Raw genomic sequence first — 17205 nt, 5'->3', positions numbered from 1 at the left:
ACATCCGAAGATCATCAAAGGTAAGCAATTCATTGTATTGCTTTTCTGACTTTCGTGACCAATCTAATTGGCTGCTAGCTGTTTGTAATGTTTTGTCTGCTGAGAGAGATGTCCTTACATAAACGCTTGGTATGCTTTCTGTCACGAATCCCGATTCCTGAGTCTGTGTTTGCCTGTGTTTCTGTCCTGGAGTGTGTTTCTGGTGTCCTGGAACGCACCCTGTCTGGTTGCCGGCGAATTAGCTTGTTGGGAGATCGATGTTCACCCGCACCTGTATCCCATCAGTAATCTGCACACCTGTCCTGATCATCACCTCTCCCCTTCAAAAGCTCTGACCTGACATCCATTCCCTGCCGGATCATTAGCCATGAACATTACTCACCCGGATCATTTATGAAAAACTTTTTTGAAATCTGACACGGCAGGTGGATTAACAACAAGCTAAGCTATGTTTTGCTCCATTGCACTTGTGATTTCATGAAAATTAAATATTTTTTACATTTAATTTGCATTTGGCGCTCTGCAATTCAGTGGATGTTGACAAAAATGATCAAGAAATTTTAACAAGCTTTTAAAAAGCCTTTAACAAGCTTTTAACAAGCCGTTGACAAGCCCTTAACAATAATTTAACAAGCCTTTATTAACAAGCCTTTGGCAAGCCTTTATTAACAAGCCTTTAACAAGCCTTTATTAACAAGCCATTGACAAGCTTTTATTAACAAGCCTTTAAAAAGCCTTTGACAAGCCTTTGACAAGCCTTTATTAACAAGCCATTGACACGCCTTTATTAACAAACCTTTAACAAGCCTTTAACAAGCCTTTGACAAGCCTTTGGCAAGCCTTTATTAACAAGACGTTAACAAGCCTTTATTAACAAGCCTTAATTAACAAGCCTTAATTAACAAGCCTTTGACAAGCCTTAATTAACAAGCCTTTATTAACAAGCCTTAATTAACAAGCCTTTAACAAGCCTTTAACAAGCCTTTGACAAGCCTTTAACAAGCCATTAACAAGCCTTTATGAACAAGCCTTTGACAAGCCTTTATTAACAAGCCTTTAACAAGCCTTTGACAAGCCTTTGACAAGCCTTTATTAACAAGCCTTTAATAAGCCTTTGACAAGTCTTTAACAGGCCTTTGACAAGCCTTTAACAAGCCTTTATTAATAACAAGCCTTTGACAAGCCTTTATTAAAAAGCCTTTAACACGCCTTGACAAGCCTTTATTAACAAGCCTTTATTAACAAGCCTTTGACAAGCCTTTATTAACAAGCATTTAACAAGCCTTTATTAACAAGCCTTTGACAGGCCTTTATTAACAAGCCTTAAACAAGTCCTTCTGTAGCTCAGTTGGTAGAGCATGGCGCTTGTAACGCCAGGGTAGTGGGTTCGATCCCCAGGACCACCCATATGTAGAATGTATGCACACATGACTGTAAGTCGCTTTGGATAAAAGCGTCTGCTAAATGGCATATATTATTATATATATTAACAAGCCTTTGACAAGCCTTTAACAAGCATAAATTAACAAGCATTTGACAAGCCTTTATTAAGACGCCTTTGACAAGCCTTCATTAACAAGCCTTTAACAAGCCTTTGACAAGCCTTTGACAAGCCTTTATTAACGCGCCTTTGACAAGCCTTCATTAACAAGCCTTTAACAAGCCTTTATTAACACGCATTTGACAAGCCTTTAACAAGCCTTTATTAACAAGCCTTTAACAAGTCTTTAACAATCCTTTAACAAGCCTTTAACAAGCATTTAACAATCCTTTAACAAGTCTTTAACAAGCCTTTAACAAGCATTTAACAATTCTTTAAGAATCCTTTATCAATCCTTTGTCAATCCTTTAATAATCATTTGACACTGCTTTAATAAGCCTTTGACAAGCCTTTAACAAGCCTTTAACAAGCCTTTGACAAGCCTTTGACACTCCTTTATTAAGCCTTTGACAAGACTTTAACAAGCCTTTAATAAGCCTTTGAAAAGCCTTTAACAAGCCTTTAATAAGCCTTTGACAATCCTTTAACAAGCCTTTAACAAGCCTTTGACAATCCTTTAATAAGCCTTTGACACTCCTTTATTAACAAGCCTTTATTAACATGCCTTTGACAGGCCTTTTCTTAACAAGCCTTTGACAAGCCTTTATTAACAATCCTTTATTAACACACCTTTGACAAGCCTTTATTAACAAGCCTTTATTAACACGCCTTTGACAAGCCTTTATTAACAAGCCTTTGACAAGCCTTTATTATCAAGCATTTAACAAGCCTTTATTAACAAGCCTTTGACAAGCCTTTATTAACAAGCCTTTATTAACAAGCCTTTAACAAGCCTTTGACAAGCCTTTGACAAGCCTTTATTAACAAGCCTTTAACAAGCCTTCATTAACAAGCCTTTGACAAGCCTTTAACCTCTTCAACCTATGGGGGCACTATGTCATTATTGGATAAAAAGACGTGCCCGTTTTAAGCGCAATATTCTGTCACGAAAAGATGCTCGACTATGCATGGAATTGACAGCCTTGGAAAGACAAAACTCTGACGTCTCCAAAACTGCAAAGATATTATCTGTGAGTGCCCCAGAACTAATGCTACAGGCGAAACCAAGATTAAGTTTCATACAGGAAATGCCCCAGATTCTGAAGGCGCTGTGTTCCAATAACATCCGGCGCCGACTGAGATGGCCGCCTCGCTTCGCGTTCCTAGGAAACTATGCAGTTTTTTGTTTTTTCCGTGTTATTTCTTACATTAGTACCCCAGGTCATTTTAGGTTTCATTACATACAGTCGAGAAGAACTACTGAATATAAGAGCAGCGTCAACTCACCATCAGTACGACCAAGAATATGTTTTCCGCGACGCGGATCCTGTGTTCTGCCTTACAAACAGGACAACGGAATGGATCGCATGCAGCGACCCAAGGAAACGACTTCGAAAAAGAGGGAAACGAGGCGGTGTTCTGGTCAGACTCCGAAAAAGGGCACATCGCGCACCACTTCCCAGCATTCTTCTTGCCAATGTCCAGTGTCTTGACAACAAGGTTGATGAAATCTGAGCAAGGGTGGCATTCCAGAGGGACATCAGAGACTGCAACGTTCTCTGCTTCACGGAAACATGGTTTACTGGGAAGACGCTATCCGATGCGGTGCAGCCAACGGGTTTCTCCACGCACCGCGCCGACAGAAACATACATCTCTCTGGTAAGAAGAGTGGCGGGGGCGTATGCCTCATGACTAATGGGACATGGTGTGATGAAGGAAACATACAGGAACTCAAATCCTTCTGTTCACCTGATTTAGAATTCCTCACAATCAAATGTAGACCGCATTATCTACCAAGAGAATTCTCTTCGATTATAATCACAGCCGTATATATCCCCCCCCCAAGCAGAAACATCGATGGCTCTGAACGAACTTTATTTAACTCTTTGCAAACTGGAAACCATTTATCCGGAGGCTGCATTCATTGTAGCTGGGGATTTTAACAAAGCTAATCTGAAAACAAGACTCCCTAAATTTTATCAGCATATCGATTGCGCAACCAGGGGTGGTAAAACCTTGGATCATTGTTACTCTAACTTCCGCGACGCATATAAGGCCCTGCCCCCCCCCCCCCCTTTCGGGAAAGCTGACCACGACTCCATTTTGCTGATGCCTGCCTACAGGCAGAAGCTAAAACAAGAGGCTCCCACGCTGAGGTCTGTCCAACGCTGGTCAGACCAAGCTGACTCTACACTCCAAGACTGCTTCCATCACGTGGACTGCGACATGTTTCGTATTGCGTCAGATGAAAATATTGACGAATACGCTGATTCGGTGTGCGAGTTCATTAGAACGTGCGTCGAAGATGTCGTTCCCATAGCAACGATAAAAACATTCCCAAACCAGAAACCGTGGATTGATGGCAGCATTCGCGTGAAACTGAAAGCGCGAACCACTGCTTTTAATCAGGGCAAGGTGTCTGGTAACATGTCCGAATATAAACAATGCAGCTATTAAACAAGCTAAGCGCCAGTATAGAGACAAAGTGGAATCTCAATTCAATGGCTCAGACACAAGAGGCATGTGGCAGGGTCTACAGTCAATCACGGACTACAAGATGAAATCCAGCCCAGTCACGGACCAGGATGTCTTGCTCCCAGGCAGACTAAATAACTTTTTTGCCCGCTTTGAGGACAATACAGTGCCACTGACACGGCCTGCAACGAAAACATGCGGTCTCTCCTTCACTGCAGCCGAGGTGAGCAAGACATTTAAACGTGTTAACCCTCGCAAGGCTGCAGGCCCAGACGGCATCCCCAGCCGCGCCCTCAGAGCATGCGCAGACCAGCCGGCCGGTGTGTTTACGGACATATTCAATCAATCCCTATACCAGTCTGCTGTTCCCACATGCTTCAAGAGGGCCACCATTGTTCCTGTTCCCAAGAAAGCTAAGGTAACTGAGCTAAACGACTACCGCCCCGTAGCACTCACTTCCGTCATCATGAAGTGCTTTGAGAGACTAGTCAAGGACCATATCACCTCCACCCTACCTGACACCCTCGACCCACTCCAATTTGCTTACCGCCCAAATAGGTCCACAGACGATGCAATCTCAACCACACTGCACACTGCCCTAACCCGCCTGGACAAGAGGAATACCTATGTGAGAATGCTGTTCATCGACTACAGCTCGACATTCAACACCATAGTACCCTCCAAGCTCGTCATCAAGCTCGAGACCCTGGGTCTCGACCCCGCCCTGTGCAACTGGGTACTGGACTTCCTGACGGGCCGCCCCCAGGTGGTGAGGGTAGGCAACAACATCTCCTCCCCGCTGATCCTCAACACGGGGGACCCACAAGGGTGCGTTCTGAGCCCTCTCCTGTACTCCCTGTTCACCCACGACTGCGTGGCCACGCACGCCTCCAACTCAATCATCAAGTTTGCGGACGACACAACAATGGTAGGCTTGATTACCAACAACGACGAGACGGCCTACAGGGAGGAGGTGAGGGCCCTCGGAGTGTGGTGTCAGGAAAATAACCTCACACTCAACGTCAACAAAACTAAGGAGATGATTGTGGACTTCAGGAAACAGCAGAGGGAACACCCCCCTATCCACATCGATGGAACAGTAGTTGAGAGGGTAGCAAGTTTTGAGTTCCAAGGCATACACATCACAGACAAACTGAATTGGTCCACTCACACTGACAGCGTCGTGAAGAAGGCGCAGCAGCGCCTCTTCAACCTCAGGAGGCTGAAGAAATTTGGCTTGTCACCAAAAGCACTCACAAACTTCTACAGATGCACAATCGAGAGCATCCTGGCGGGCTGTATCACCGCCTGGTACGGCAACTGCTCCACCCTCAACCGTAAGGCTCTCCAGAGGGTAGTGAGGACTGCACAACGCATCACCGGGGGCAAACTACCTGCCCTCCAGGACACCTACACCACCCGATGTTACAGGAAGGCCATAAAGATCATCAAGGACATCAACCACCCGAACCACTGCCTGTTCACCCCGCTATCATCCAGAAGGGGAGGTCAGTACAGGTGCATCAAAGCTGGGACCGAGAGACTGAAAAACAGCTTCAATCTCAAGGCCATCAGACTGTTAAACAGCCACCACTAATATTGAGTGGCTGCTGCCAACACACTGTCATTGACACTGACCCAACTCCAGCCACTTTAATAATGGGAATTGATGGGAAATGATGTAAATATATCACTAGCCACTTTAAACAATGCTACCTTATATAATGTTACTTACCCTACATTATTCATCTCATATGCATATGTATATACTGTTCTCTACATCATCGACTGCATCTTTATGTAATACATGTATCACTAGCCACTTTAACTATGCCACTTTGTTTACTTTGTCTACACACTCATCTCATATGTATATACTGTACTCGATACCATCTACTGTATGCTGCTCTGTACCATCACTCATTCATATATCCTTATGTACATATTCCTTATCCCCTTACACTGTGTATAAGACAGTAGTTTTGGAATTGTTAGTTAGATTACTTGTTGGTTATCACTGCATTGTCGGAACTAGAAGCACAAGCATTTTGCTACACTCGCATTAACATCTGCTAACCATGTGTATGTGACAAATAAAATTTGATTTGATTTGATTTGATATATCCTTATATGGCTGTGAATGTGCCAGGAATGAGCCTGCGCTTTCTGTCGTTTCCCCAAGGTGTCTGCAGCATTGTGACATGTTTGTAGGCATATCATTGGAAGATTGACCATAAGAGGCTACATTTACCTGGTGTCCCGCCCGGTGTCCTGTGTCAAAATTATTGCGTAATCTTTAGGTCCATGCGCGTTCCATTTCTTCAGAAGAGAAAGTCACTGCCACGATGGATTTTATCGTCGATAGATATGTGAAAAACACCTTGAGGATTGATTCTAAACATTGGTTTGCCATGTTTCTGTCGATATTATGGAGTTAATTTGGAAAAAAGATCGCGTTTTAATGACTTAATATATATATTTTTTTTTCTACCCAAACGTGATGAACAAAATGGAGCGATTAGTCGACACAAATATTTTATGTAAAAACGGAACATTATTAGCATAATCCTATGCTAAGCTATCAATACTGTTACACAAATGCTTGTTTAGCTATGGTTCAAAAGCATATTTTGAAAATCTGAGATGACAGTTTTGTTAACAAAAGGCTAAGCTTGAGAGCAAATTGATTCATTTAATTTAATTTGCGATTTTCATGAATAGTTAACGTTGTCTTATGCTAATGAGCTTGCGGATAGATTTACACAATCCTGGATACAGGTTTTTTTTCGTAGCTACATTTACATTTAAGTCATTTAGCAGACGCTCTTATCCAGAGCGACTTACAAATTGCATAGTTTCAACAGAAAACATCACAGTAGTAAATGAGAGTAATTGTAACATTCGTAATTGCTATTCCAAATTAATTGATATCTCTGACACATAAAAATTCTAGAAATATAGATGGTACAAAACATCTAGTAAAAGACATGTATTAATTACCTGATAATTTGGATGGTGTAGAAAATAATCTGGACATCCGGCTACAGCCATGCTATGGAGCTATTTATCAATCTCTGTTCTTTGGGTTTTCCCATTCACTTTTGATAGTTGATGCAAGAACCTTATTGACAGGCCTCTGTAGAATTTCAAACAAGCGCAACGTGACGCAGAAAACGGAGCGATTTGTCCTAAACAAATAACCTTTCAGGAAAAACTGAACATCTGCTATCTGAGAGTCTCCTCATTGAAAACATCCGAAGTTCTTCAAAGGTAAATTATTTTATTTGAATGCTTTTCTGGTTTTTGTGGAAAATGTTGCATGCTGAAAGAGAGGCATAATCCTATGCTAGGCTATCAATACTGTTACACAAATGCTTGTTTAGCTATGGTTCAAAAGCATATTTTGAAAATCTGAGATGACAGTGTTGTTAACAAAAGGCTAAGCTTGAGAGCAAATAGATTAATTTAATTTAATTTGCGATTTTCATGAATAGTTAACGTTGTGTTATGCTAATGAGCTTGCGGATAGATTTACACAATCCTGGATACAGGTTTTTTTTCGTAGCTAAACATGACGCAGAAAACGGAGCGATTTGTCCTAAACAAAAAATCTTTCAGGAAAAACTGAACATCTGCTATCTGAGAGTCTCCTCATTGAAAACATCCGAAGTTCTTCAAAGGTAAATTATTTTATTTGAATGCTTTTCTGGTTTTTGTGGAAATTGTTGCCTGCTGCATGCTAACACTAAATGCTACATTAGCTATCAATACTGTTACACAAATGCTTGTTTTGCAATGGTTGAGAAGCATATTTTGAAAATCTGAGATGACAGTGTTGTTAATAAAAGGCTAAGCTTGAGAGCAAATAGATAAATTTCATTTCATTTGCGATTTTCATGAATAGTTAATGTTGCGTTATGGTAATGAGCTTGAGGCTGTATTCATGATCCCGGATCCGGGATGGCTCGACGCAAGAAGTTAACAAGCCTTTATTAACACGCCTTTAACAAGCCTTTATTAACACGCCTTTGACAAGCCGTTATTAACAAGCCTTTAACAAGCCTTTATTAACAAGCCTTTAACAAGCCTTTATTAACAAGCCTTTAACAAGTCTTTAACAATCCTTTAACAAGTCTTTAACAAGCATTTAACAAGCCTTTAACAATCCTTTAACAAGTCTTTAACAAGGCTTTAACAAGCATTTAACAATCCTTTAAGAAGCCTTTATCAAGCCTTTAACAAGCATTTAACAATCCTTTAACAATCCTTTAATAAGCCTTTGATACTCCTTTAACAAGCCTTTGACACTCCTTTAATAAGCCTTTGACACTCCTTTAACAGGCCTTTGACACTCCTTTAACAAGCCTTTGACAATCCTTTAACAAGCCTTTAACAAGCCATTGACACTTCTTTATTGACAATCCTTTAACAAGCCTTTGACAATCCTTTAACAAGCATTTGACAATCCTTTAACAAGCCTTTAACAAGCCTTTGACAATCCTTTAATAAGCCTTTGACAAGCCATTGACAATCCTTTAATAAGCATTTGACACTCCTTTAACAAGTCTTTAACAAGCCTTTGACAATCATTTAATAAGCCTTTGACAAGCCTTTGACACTCCTTTAATAAGCCTTTGAAACTCCTTTAACAAGCCTTTGACAATCCTTTAACAAGCCATTGACACTTCTTTAACAAGCCTTTGACAATCCTTTAACAAGCCTTTGACAATCCTTTAACAAGCCTTTGACACTCCTTTAACAAGCCTTTGACAATCCTTTAACAAGCCTTTAACAAGCCTTTGACAATCCTTTAACAAGCCTTTAACAAGCCTTTGACACTCCTTTAACAGGCCTTTGACAATCCTTTAACAAGCCATTGACACTTCTTTAACAAGCCTTTGACAATCCTTTAACAAGCCTTTGACAATCCTTTAACAAGCCTTTGACACTCCTTTAACAAGCCTTTGACAATCCTTTAACAAGCCTTTAACAAGCCTTTGACAATCCTTTAATAAGCCTTTGACAAACCTTTAACAAGCCTTTGACAATCCTTTAATAAGCCTTTGACACTCCTTTAACAAGCCTTTAACAAGCCTTTGACAATCCTTTAACAAGCCTTTGACAAGCCTTTGACAATCCTTTAATAAGCCTTTGACAAACCTTTAACAAGCCTTTGACAATCCTTTAATAAGCCTTTGACACTCCTTTAACAAGCCTTTGACAATCCTTTAACAAGCCTTTGACAATCCTTTATAACAAGCCTTTAACAAGCCTTTGGCAAGCCTTTAACAAGCCTTTGTAGAATATTGATGAGAGTTTGTTATTCACTTTGTGTGTAGGAATACGTGCGTACAGGCAGGCATGGTAATATACCTAGGTGCCTATTTCTATGTGAGTCAGTGAATGTGTGAAGCCAAAAGGGGATAGATGTGAGGTAGTATGTGATTAATCTGCTGTTCACTACGGTCCCCTGTGTGGGATTGGTAAGCGCTGAAGCCTTCTGAGTGGTCAGTTTCAATCAATCACATTTATGTTTAAAGGCCCTTTTAACATCAGCAGTCACAAAGTGCTTTACAGTAACACAACCTAGACCCTAAAGTGCAAGCAATGCAATGCAGTAACAGTAACACAACCTAGACCCTAAAGTGCAATCAATGCAAGAGAAAGCACAATGGTCAGGAAACTCCCTTGAAGAAGTGGTGGAAAATGTACCCAACTGTCATACTTGTGTAAAAGTAAATATACATTAATAGAAAATTACTCAAGTAAAAGTGAAAGTCACCAAGTAAAATATTACTGGACTAAAAGTATCTGGTTTTAAATATATTTCAGTATCAAAAGTCAATGCAATTGCTAAAAATGCACTTAAGTATCAGAAGTAAAAGTATAAATCCTTTTAAATTCCTTATACTAAGCAAACAAGATGGCACCATTTGCTGTATTTTTTTTCCAGACAGCCAGGGACACACCAACACTAAGGCATATTTTACAAATTAAGCATGTGTGTTTAGTGAGTCTGCCAGATCAGAGGCAGTAGGGATGACAAGGGACCATTTTCCTGTCCTGCTAAGCATTCAATATGTGTCAGGGAAAATGTCTGGGGTAAAAAGTACATCATTTTCTTTAGGAATGTAGTGAAATAAAAGTAAAAGGTAAGTAGTATTTTAAAGTATTTTTACGTAAGTACTTTACACCAGAAGGGACCTCGGAAGAAACCTAGGCTCAAATGGGTAAGCAGTAAGCTGTGACCTGATAGGCTGTGTCCTGATAGGCTGTGTGCGTGTCTCACCACATTGTCTCTGCTCAGGACCTCCAGGATGTTGTTGAGCAGCTCCACGCTGTTCCTCCGCTCGTCATGAGGCCCCTCCCCCATGTCCTTCAGCGCTCCGCTCAGCTCCCGAAGCATCATGGGTAGCAGAATGTCACGGCACTCTGAGGGACACAACACATATTCAGGATGGTCAGGTTCCAGACACACACACACACACACACACACACACACACACACACACACACACACACACACACACACACACACACACACACACACACACACACACACACACACACACACACACACACACACACACACACACACACACACACACACACACACACACACACACACACACACGCACGCACGCACGCACGCTCGCACGCACACACACACACACACGCACACACACACACACAGGTGATCAAACAACCATACATATACAACAGGGTCTCTCAAACTGCACAACCACACACTGACCATTTAAACTGTAGTTCTGTCCTTGAGCTGTTCTTGTCTATTGATGTTCTGTATTATGTCATGGTTCATGTTCTGTGTGGACCCCTGGAAGAGTAGCTGCTGCTTTTACAACAGCTAATGGGGATCCTAATAAAATACCAAATACCAAACTCAATGCTCTCCATTCTTTAATCTTTCTTTCTTTCCCTCCCTCTCTCTAGCCGCAGGTAGACTAAGCACATTAAAAGCTCATTTAGGCAGAGGAGAGTCATTATTAACAGAGAGCAAGCAGGCAAGTCGTGCTGAGATAGCCTGGGTCTAACCTAGCACTCAATCACTGCACTGAGAGAGACAGGAAACCTAGCACTCAATCACTGCACTGAGAGAGACAGGAAACGTACCACTCAATCACTGCACTGAGAGAGACAGGAAAGGTGGGAGGAAAGGGGGGGACAGGGAGGAGGGGAGAAGTGGGAGGAAATGGGGAGGAGAGGAGACTTGGCAGTTAGGGGAGGGGAGGGGACGGAAGAGGGAGAAGAAGAGGAGTTAGAGGAGGGGGAAAGTAGAGTAGTACACTGCCAAGAGATGTACACAGATCAGTGATCCAGACAAAGAGATGCACACAGCTCAGTGATCCAGAGAAGGAGATGTACACAGCTCAGTGATCCAGATGAGTTGTACACATCTCAGTGATCCAGACAAAGAGATGCACACAGCTCAGTGATCCAGAGAAAGAGAGAATAAACAAGGATAAAGTGAGAAGTTGATCTTCCTCCTTGCTACTGTTTATGTGAACAGTGAGAGATAAGAGACAAGACATTGTGTTGACTCTCCTCTAATGTAAATATGTCCAAACCCAACCAACCACTCCTCCCCTACACAAGTTCTACTCAAACATATTGTGGTTACAATACAACACACCTGTCTGGTGATATATGAAATAGTAAGAGCGTCTGCTAAATGACTTAAATGTAATGTAAATCTAAGTTAGTCAGGACGGCCCATAGGGCAGGAGGTTATCTCCTGTTTCTGCAGTGTGAGGTAGCTTGATGTACACCGCCTGGACAGGACGCTAGTCTATCACTGGGCCATGAAATAGACTGGGCCAATATTTCTTAAAATGAGGTGGGAGGGAGAGAAGCTGAGAGGGTGAGAGAGGGTGCGGAGGTGAGAGAGGGTGAGGAGTTGAGAGAGGGTGAGAAGGTGCGAGGGAGAGAGGCTGAGAAGGTGTGAGAGGCTGAGAAGGTGAGAGAGGCTGATGAGGTAGGAAAAAGAGGGTGAGAAGTTGAGCGGGTGAGAGAAAGTGAGGAGGTGAGAGAGGATGAGGAGGTGAGAGAGAAAGGAGGTGAGAGAGGGTGATGAAGTAGGAGAAAGAGGGTGAGAAGTTGAGAGGGTGAGAGAAGGTGAGGAGGTGAGAGAGAGTGAGAAGGGGAGAGGGTAAGAGAGGGTGAGAGGGTGAGAGAGAGTGAGAAGGGGAGAGGGTAAGAGAGGGTGAGGAGGTGAGCGAGGGTGAGGAGGTGAGAGAGAGAGAGAGGGTGAGGAGGTGAGAGAGAGAGGGGGTGATAAGGTGAGAGGGTGAGAAAGGGTGATAAGGTGAGAGGGTGAGGAAGTGAGAGAGGGGGATAAGGTGAAAGGGTGAGGAAGTGAGAGGATGTGATAAGGTGAGAGGGTGAGGAAGTGAGAGAGGGGGATAAGGTGAGAGGGTGAGGAAGTGAGAGGACGTGATAAGGTGAGAGGGTCAGGAAGTGAGAGAGGGTATTACTGTACCAGCCAAGAACAAAAAAAAAAATGTATTTGTGTGTGTGTGTGTGTGTGTGTGTGTGTGTGTGTGTGTGTGTGTGTGTGTGTGTGTGTGTGTGTGTGTGTGTGTGTGTGTGTGTGTGTGTGTGTGTGTGTGTGTGTGTGTGTGTGTGTGTGTGTGTGTGTGTGTGTGTGTGTGTGTGTGTGTGTGTGTGTGTGTGTGTGTGTCTAATTGAATAGAAATGGACAGCCATCCCTGGCTGGCAGGCAGTGGAAACAGCCATGATAAATCAGCAGCCAGCTGAAAAGCTACTTTCCATTTTTCATTTCATGCCACCGAGTCCCAGCCAACACAATAAACTATCTAGCATGGTAATAAGGTGACATTCCAATTACTGGCGGGCATCTAAATCAGAGCCCTCTTCCTCCTCCTCTTCTTTCTCTCTTTCACTGGTTGGTTAGTATCCCTGTCTCAGAGTTAGATTAGGAAGGTAATAGAGGAGGCCAGTCCTGAAACAAGCAGCTACATCTAGGGGGTGGAAAGGACTGGTGGTAGTCCAAATCATTATTACTATCTCTCTGTGTCATGTCTGTCTGTCTGTCTGTCTGTCTGTCTGTCTGTCTGTCTGTCTGTCTGTCTGTCTGTCTGTCTGTCTGTCTGTCTGTCTGTCTGTCTGTCTGTCTGTCTGTCTGTCTGTCTGTCTGTCTGTCTGTCTGTCTGTCTGTCTGTCTGTCTGTCTGTCTGTCTGTCTGTCTGTCTGTCTGTCTGTCTGTCTGTCTGTCTGTCTGTCTGTCTGTATCTCTGTCTGTCTGTTTCAGTCTGTCCGGCCGTCTCTCTCTGCCTGTCTCTCTTTCAACAGCACACCAAGCGTATTGATCCATTAATTGTCTGTTTATTTGATTATGATGTGTTTAATTGACAAGTTAAGAGAGGAATAGATGAAGAAATTGATTTATTTGTCCCTGTCCTCTCCTTGGCTCGTCAGTACGCAGTATCTGTCCTCTTCCTCTCAGATCCTTAGACATAGCCTTGTCCAAAATAACAAACAACAGACAGACAGACAGACAGACAGACAGACAGACAGACAGACAGACAGACAGACAGACAGACAGACAGACAGACAGACAGACAGACAGACAGACAGACAGACAGACAGACAGACAGACAGACAGACAGACAGACAGACAGACAGACAGACAGACAGACAGACAGACAGACAGACAGACAGACAGACAGACAGACAGACAGACAGACAGACAGACAGACAGAATGAGAAACAGACATACAGACATTTCCCAAAATGACAAAACTCCATCTACTCTTCTCCATTACTCCCCCTCACTCATCTCTCCCACCTCTCTCTCTTCCTCCACCCCTCTCCCCCCTTCCCCCTATCCCACTTCCCTCCCCCCACCTCTCTCACCACCCAACCCAACAGTTTCCATAGTAACTCATCGTTGCTTTCGGGATGGGTGTAGAGTAGTAATCAAAGATGGGTATGGACAGATCAGACAGTATGTTCTTCCAGTTTCAGCTGTGTGTGTTTGGGGTGTAAATGACTCATGTATAGAATGAAATACACCGTCTCATACAGACATAGACATACACGTTTATACACATACTGTACACCTGCACACATATGTAGAAACAATATGAAAAAGTGTGAAAATGTATCAAGTCACTCCTGTAAGTCCCTCTGGACAAGAGAGTAAATGTAAATGTCCTTTGCCTCTCTCTAAGTAGAATAACTGTCTGTTCTCCAGCTCAGTTAATACTGTCTATCTTCAGAAATCATATTGGGTTATCAGAAAGACCCACGTGATCATTTACTCAAAACTAAAAAGCATTACAAATGTATGGTCTCACCCCGCCTTAATATATTGGATCAATTCTCTCTCATTCATTTGCTGTCTATGGTCAGAGGGCTGGCGATGAAAGGAGAGAGAGATGGATGGTCGAACGATTGTCATAATGTCCTCCGTCACATCATCTGAAGACATTTAAAGACATCTATTTGATTTAGTTAGTCTTTTCAATTACCAGTTTTCTTATTTTCTTTTGTGCATATTATATGTTTCGCTGGCATTATTCCTCACTTTCAAATAAAAGCATCGCTCTGGGCAAGACAAGATCTGCTGCTGCTGCCTCCTCACTGGTACAGTCCTACTGCAGGGCCTCCCCTCACAGACTGATAGACAGAGAGAAGGATTAGCACACAGATTAGATTGAACCCTCTGGCCTGCTTTAGAGAATGAGCAAGAAAACAAATAAACAACGGACTCGTTCTTTTATTGTCTCTGCTTGTCCTGATCTGTCGTTCCGTTCTTCTACCATCCCATCCAGTATGGTTCCTTTCTTCTACCATCTCATCCAGTATGGTTCCTTTCTTCTACCATCCCATCCAGTATGGTTCCTTTCTTCTACCATCCCATCCAGTATGGTTCCTTTCTTCTACCATCCCATCCAGTATGGTTCCTCTCTTCTACCATCCCATCCAGTATGGTTCCTTTCTTCTACCATCTCATCCAGTATGGTTCCTTTCTTCTACCATCTCATCCAGTATGGTTCCTTTCTTCTACCATCTCATCCAGTATGGTTCCTTTCTTCTACCATCCCATCCAGTATGGTTCCTCTCTTCTACCATCCCATCCAGTATGGTTCCTTTCTTCTACCATCTCATCCAGTATGGTTCCTTTCTTCTACCATCTCATCCAGTATGGTTCCTTTCTTCTACCATCTCATCCAGTATGGTTCCTTTCTTCTACCATCTCATCCAGTATGGTTCCTTTCTTCTACCATCTCATCCAGTATGGTGCCGTTCTTCTACCATCCCATCCAGTATGGTTCCTTTCTTCTACCATCCCATCCAGTATGGTTCCTTTCTTCTACCATCCCATCCAGTATGGTTCCTTTCTTCTACCATCTCATCCAGTATGGTTCCTTTCTTCTACCATCTCATCCAGTATGGTGCCGTTCTTCTCCCATCCCATCCAGTATGGTTCCTTTCTTCTACCATCTCATCCAGTATGGTTCCTTTCTTCTACCATCTCATCCAGTATGGTGCCGTTCTTCTACCATCTCATCCAGTATGGTGCCGTTCTTCTACCATCTCATCCAGTATGGTGCCGTTCTTCTACCATCTCATCCAGTATGGTTCCTTTCTTCTACCATCCCATCCAGTATGGTTCCGTTCTTCTACCATCTCATCCATTATGGTTCCTTTCTTCTACCATCTCATCCAGTATGGTGCCGTTCTTCTACCATCCCATCCAGTATGGTTCCTTTCTTCTACCATCTCATCCAGTATGGTGCCGTTCTTCTACCATCCCATCCAGTATGGTTCCTTTCTTCTACCATCTCATCCAGTATGGTTCCTTTCTTCTACCATCTCATCCAGTATGGTTCCTTTCTTCTACCATCTCATCCAGTATGGTGCCGTTCTTCTACCATCCCATCCAGTATGGTTCCTTTCTTCTACCATCTCATCCAGTATGGTGCCGTTCTTCTACCATCCCATCCAGCATGGTTCCTTTCTTCTACCATCTCATCCAGTATGGTGCCGTTCTTCTACCATCCCATCCAGTATGGTTCCTTTCTTCTACCATCTCATCCAGTATGGTGCCGTTCTTCTACCATCCCATCCAGTATGGTTCCTTTCTTCTACCATCTCATCCAGTATGGTTCCGTTCTTCTACCATCCCATCCAGTATTGTTCCTTTCTTCTACCATCTCATCAAGTATGGTTCCTTTCTTCTACCATCCCATCCAGTATGGTTCCTTTCTTCTACCATCTCATCCAGTATGGTTCCTTTCTTCTACCATCTCATCCAGTATGGTTCCTTTCTTCTACCATCTCATCCAGTATGGTGCCGTTCTTCTACCATCCCATCCAGTATGGTGTTTTTCTTCTACCATCCCATCCAGTATGGTTCCTCTCTTCTACCATCCCATCCAGTATGGTTCCTTTCTTCTACCATCTCATCCAGTATGGTGCCGTTGTTCTACCATCCCATCCAGTATGTTTCCTTTCTTCTACCATCTCATCCAGTATGGTTCCGTTCTTCTACCATCCCATCCAGTATTGTTCCTTTCTTCTACCATCCCATCCAGTATGGTGCCGTTCTTCTACCATCCCATCCAGTATGGTGTTTTTCTTCTACCATCTCATCCAGTATTGTTCCTTTCTTCTACCATCCCATCCAGTATGGTTCCTTTCTTCTACCATCTCATCCAGTATGGTGCCGTTCTTCTACCATCCCATCCAGTATGGTGTTTTTCTTCTACCATCCCATCCAGTATGGTTCCTTTCTTCTACCATCCCATCCGGTATGGTTCCTTTCTTCTACCATCCCATCCAGTATGGTGTTTTTCTTCTACCATCCCATCCAGTATTGTTCCTTTCTTCTACCATCCCATCCAGTATGGTTCCTTTCTTCTACCATCTCATCCAGTATGGTGCCGTTCTTCTACCATCCCATCCAGTATGGTTCCTTTCTTCTACCATCTCATCCAGTATGGTGCCGTTCTTCTACCATCCCATCCAGTATGGTGTTTTTCTTCTACCATCCCATCCAGTATGGTGTTTTTCTTCTACCATCCCATCCAGTATGGTTCCTTTCTTCTACCATCCCATCCGGTATTGTTCCTTTCTTCTACCATCCCATCCAGTATGGTTCCTTTCTTCTACCATCCCATCCGGTATGGTTCCTTTCTTC

At 42.9% G+C, this 17205-nt stretch overlaps 1 protein-coding gene across 2 annotated transcripts in view; it reads right to left on the bottom strand.

The window, feature by feature from the left end:
• LOC124011625 (dedicator of cytokinesis protein 2-like) overlaps positions 1-17205 on the bottom strand; it is a 206049-nt gene that overhangs the window by 135785 nt on the left and 53059 nt on the right. For both annotated transcript variants that reach the window (XM_046325081.1, XM_046325082.1), the window contains exon 25: positions 10306-10448. In XM_046325081.1, the coding sequence (XP_046181037.1) occupies positions 10306-10448 (143 nt within the window). The remainder of the gene's footprint in view (positions 1-10305; positions 10449-17205) is intronic.

This window comes from Oncorhynchus gorbuscha, linkage group LG23 (assembly GCF_021184085.1).
Source record: "Oncorhynchus gorbuscha isolate QuinsamMale2020 ecotype Even-year linkage group LG23, OgorEven_v1.0, whole genome shotgun sequence".
In the NCBI taxonomy this organism is placed as follows: Eukaryota; Metazoa; Chordata; class Actinopteri; order Salmoniformes; family Salmonidae; genus Oncorhynchus; species Oncorhynchus gorbuscha.
The sequence above is the reverse complement of the archived record's forward strand: the minus strand, read 5'-3'. Positions and strand labels throughout refer to the sequence as shown.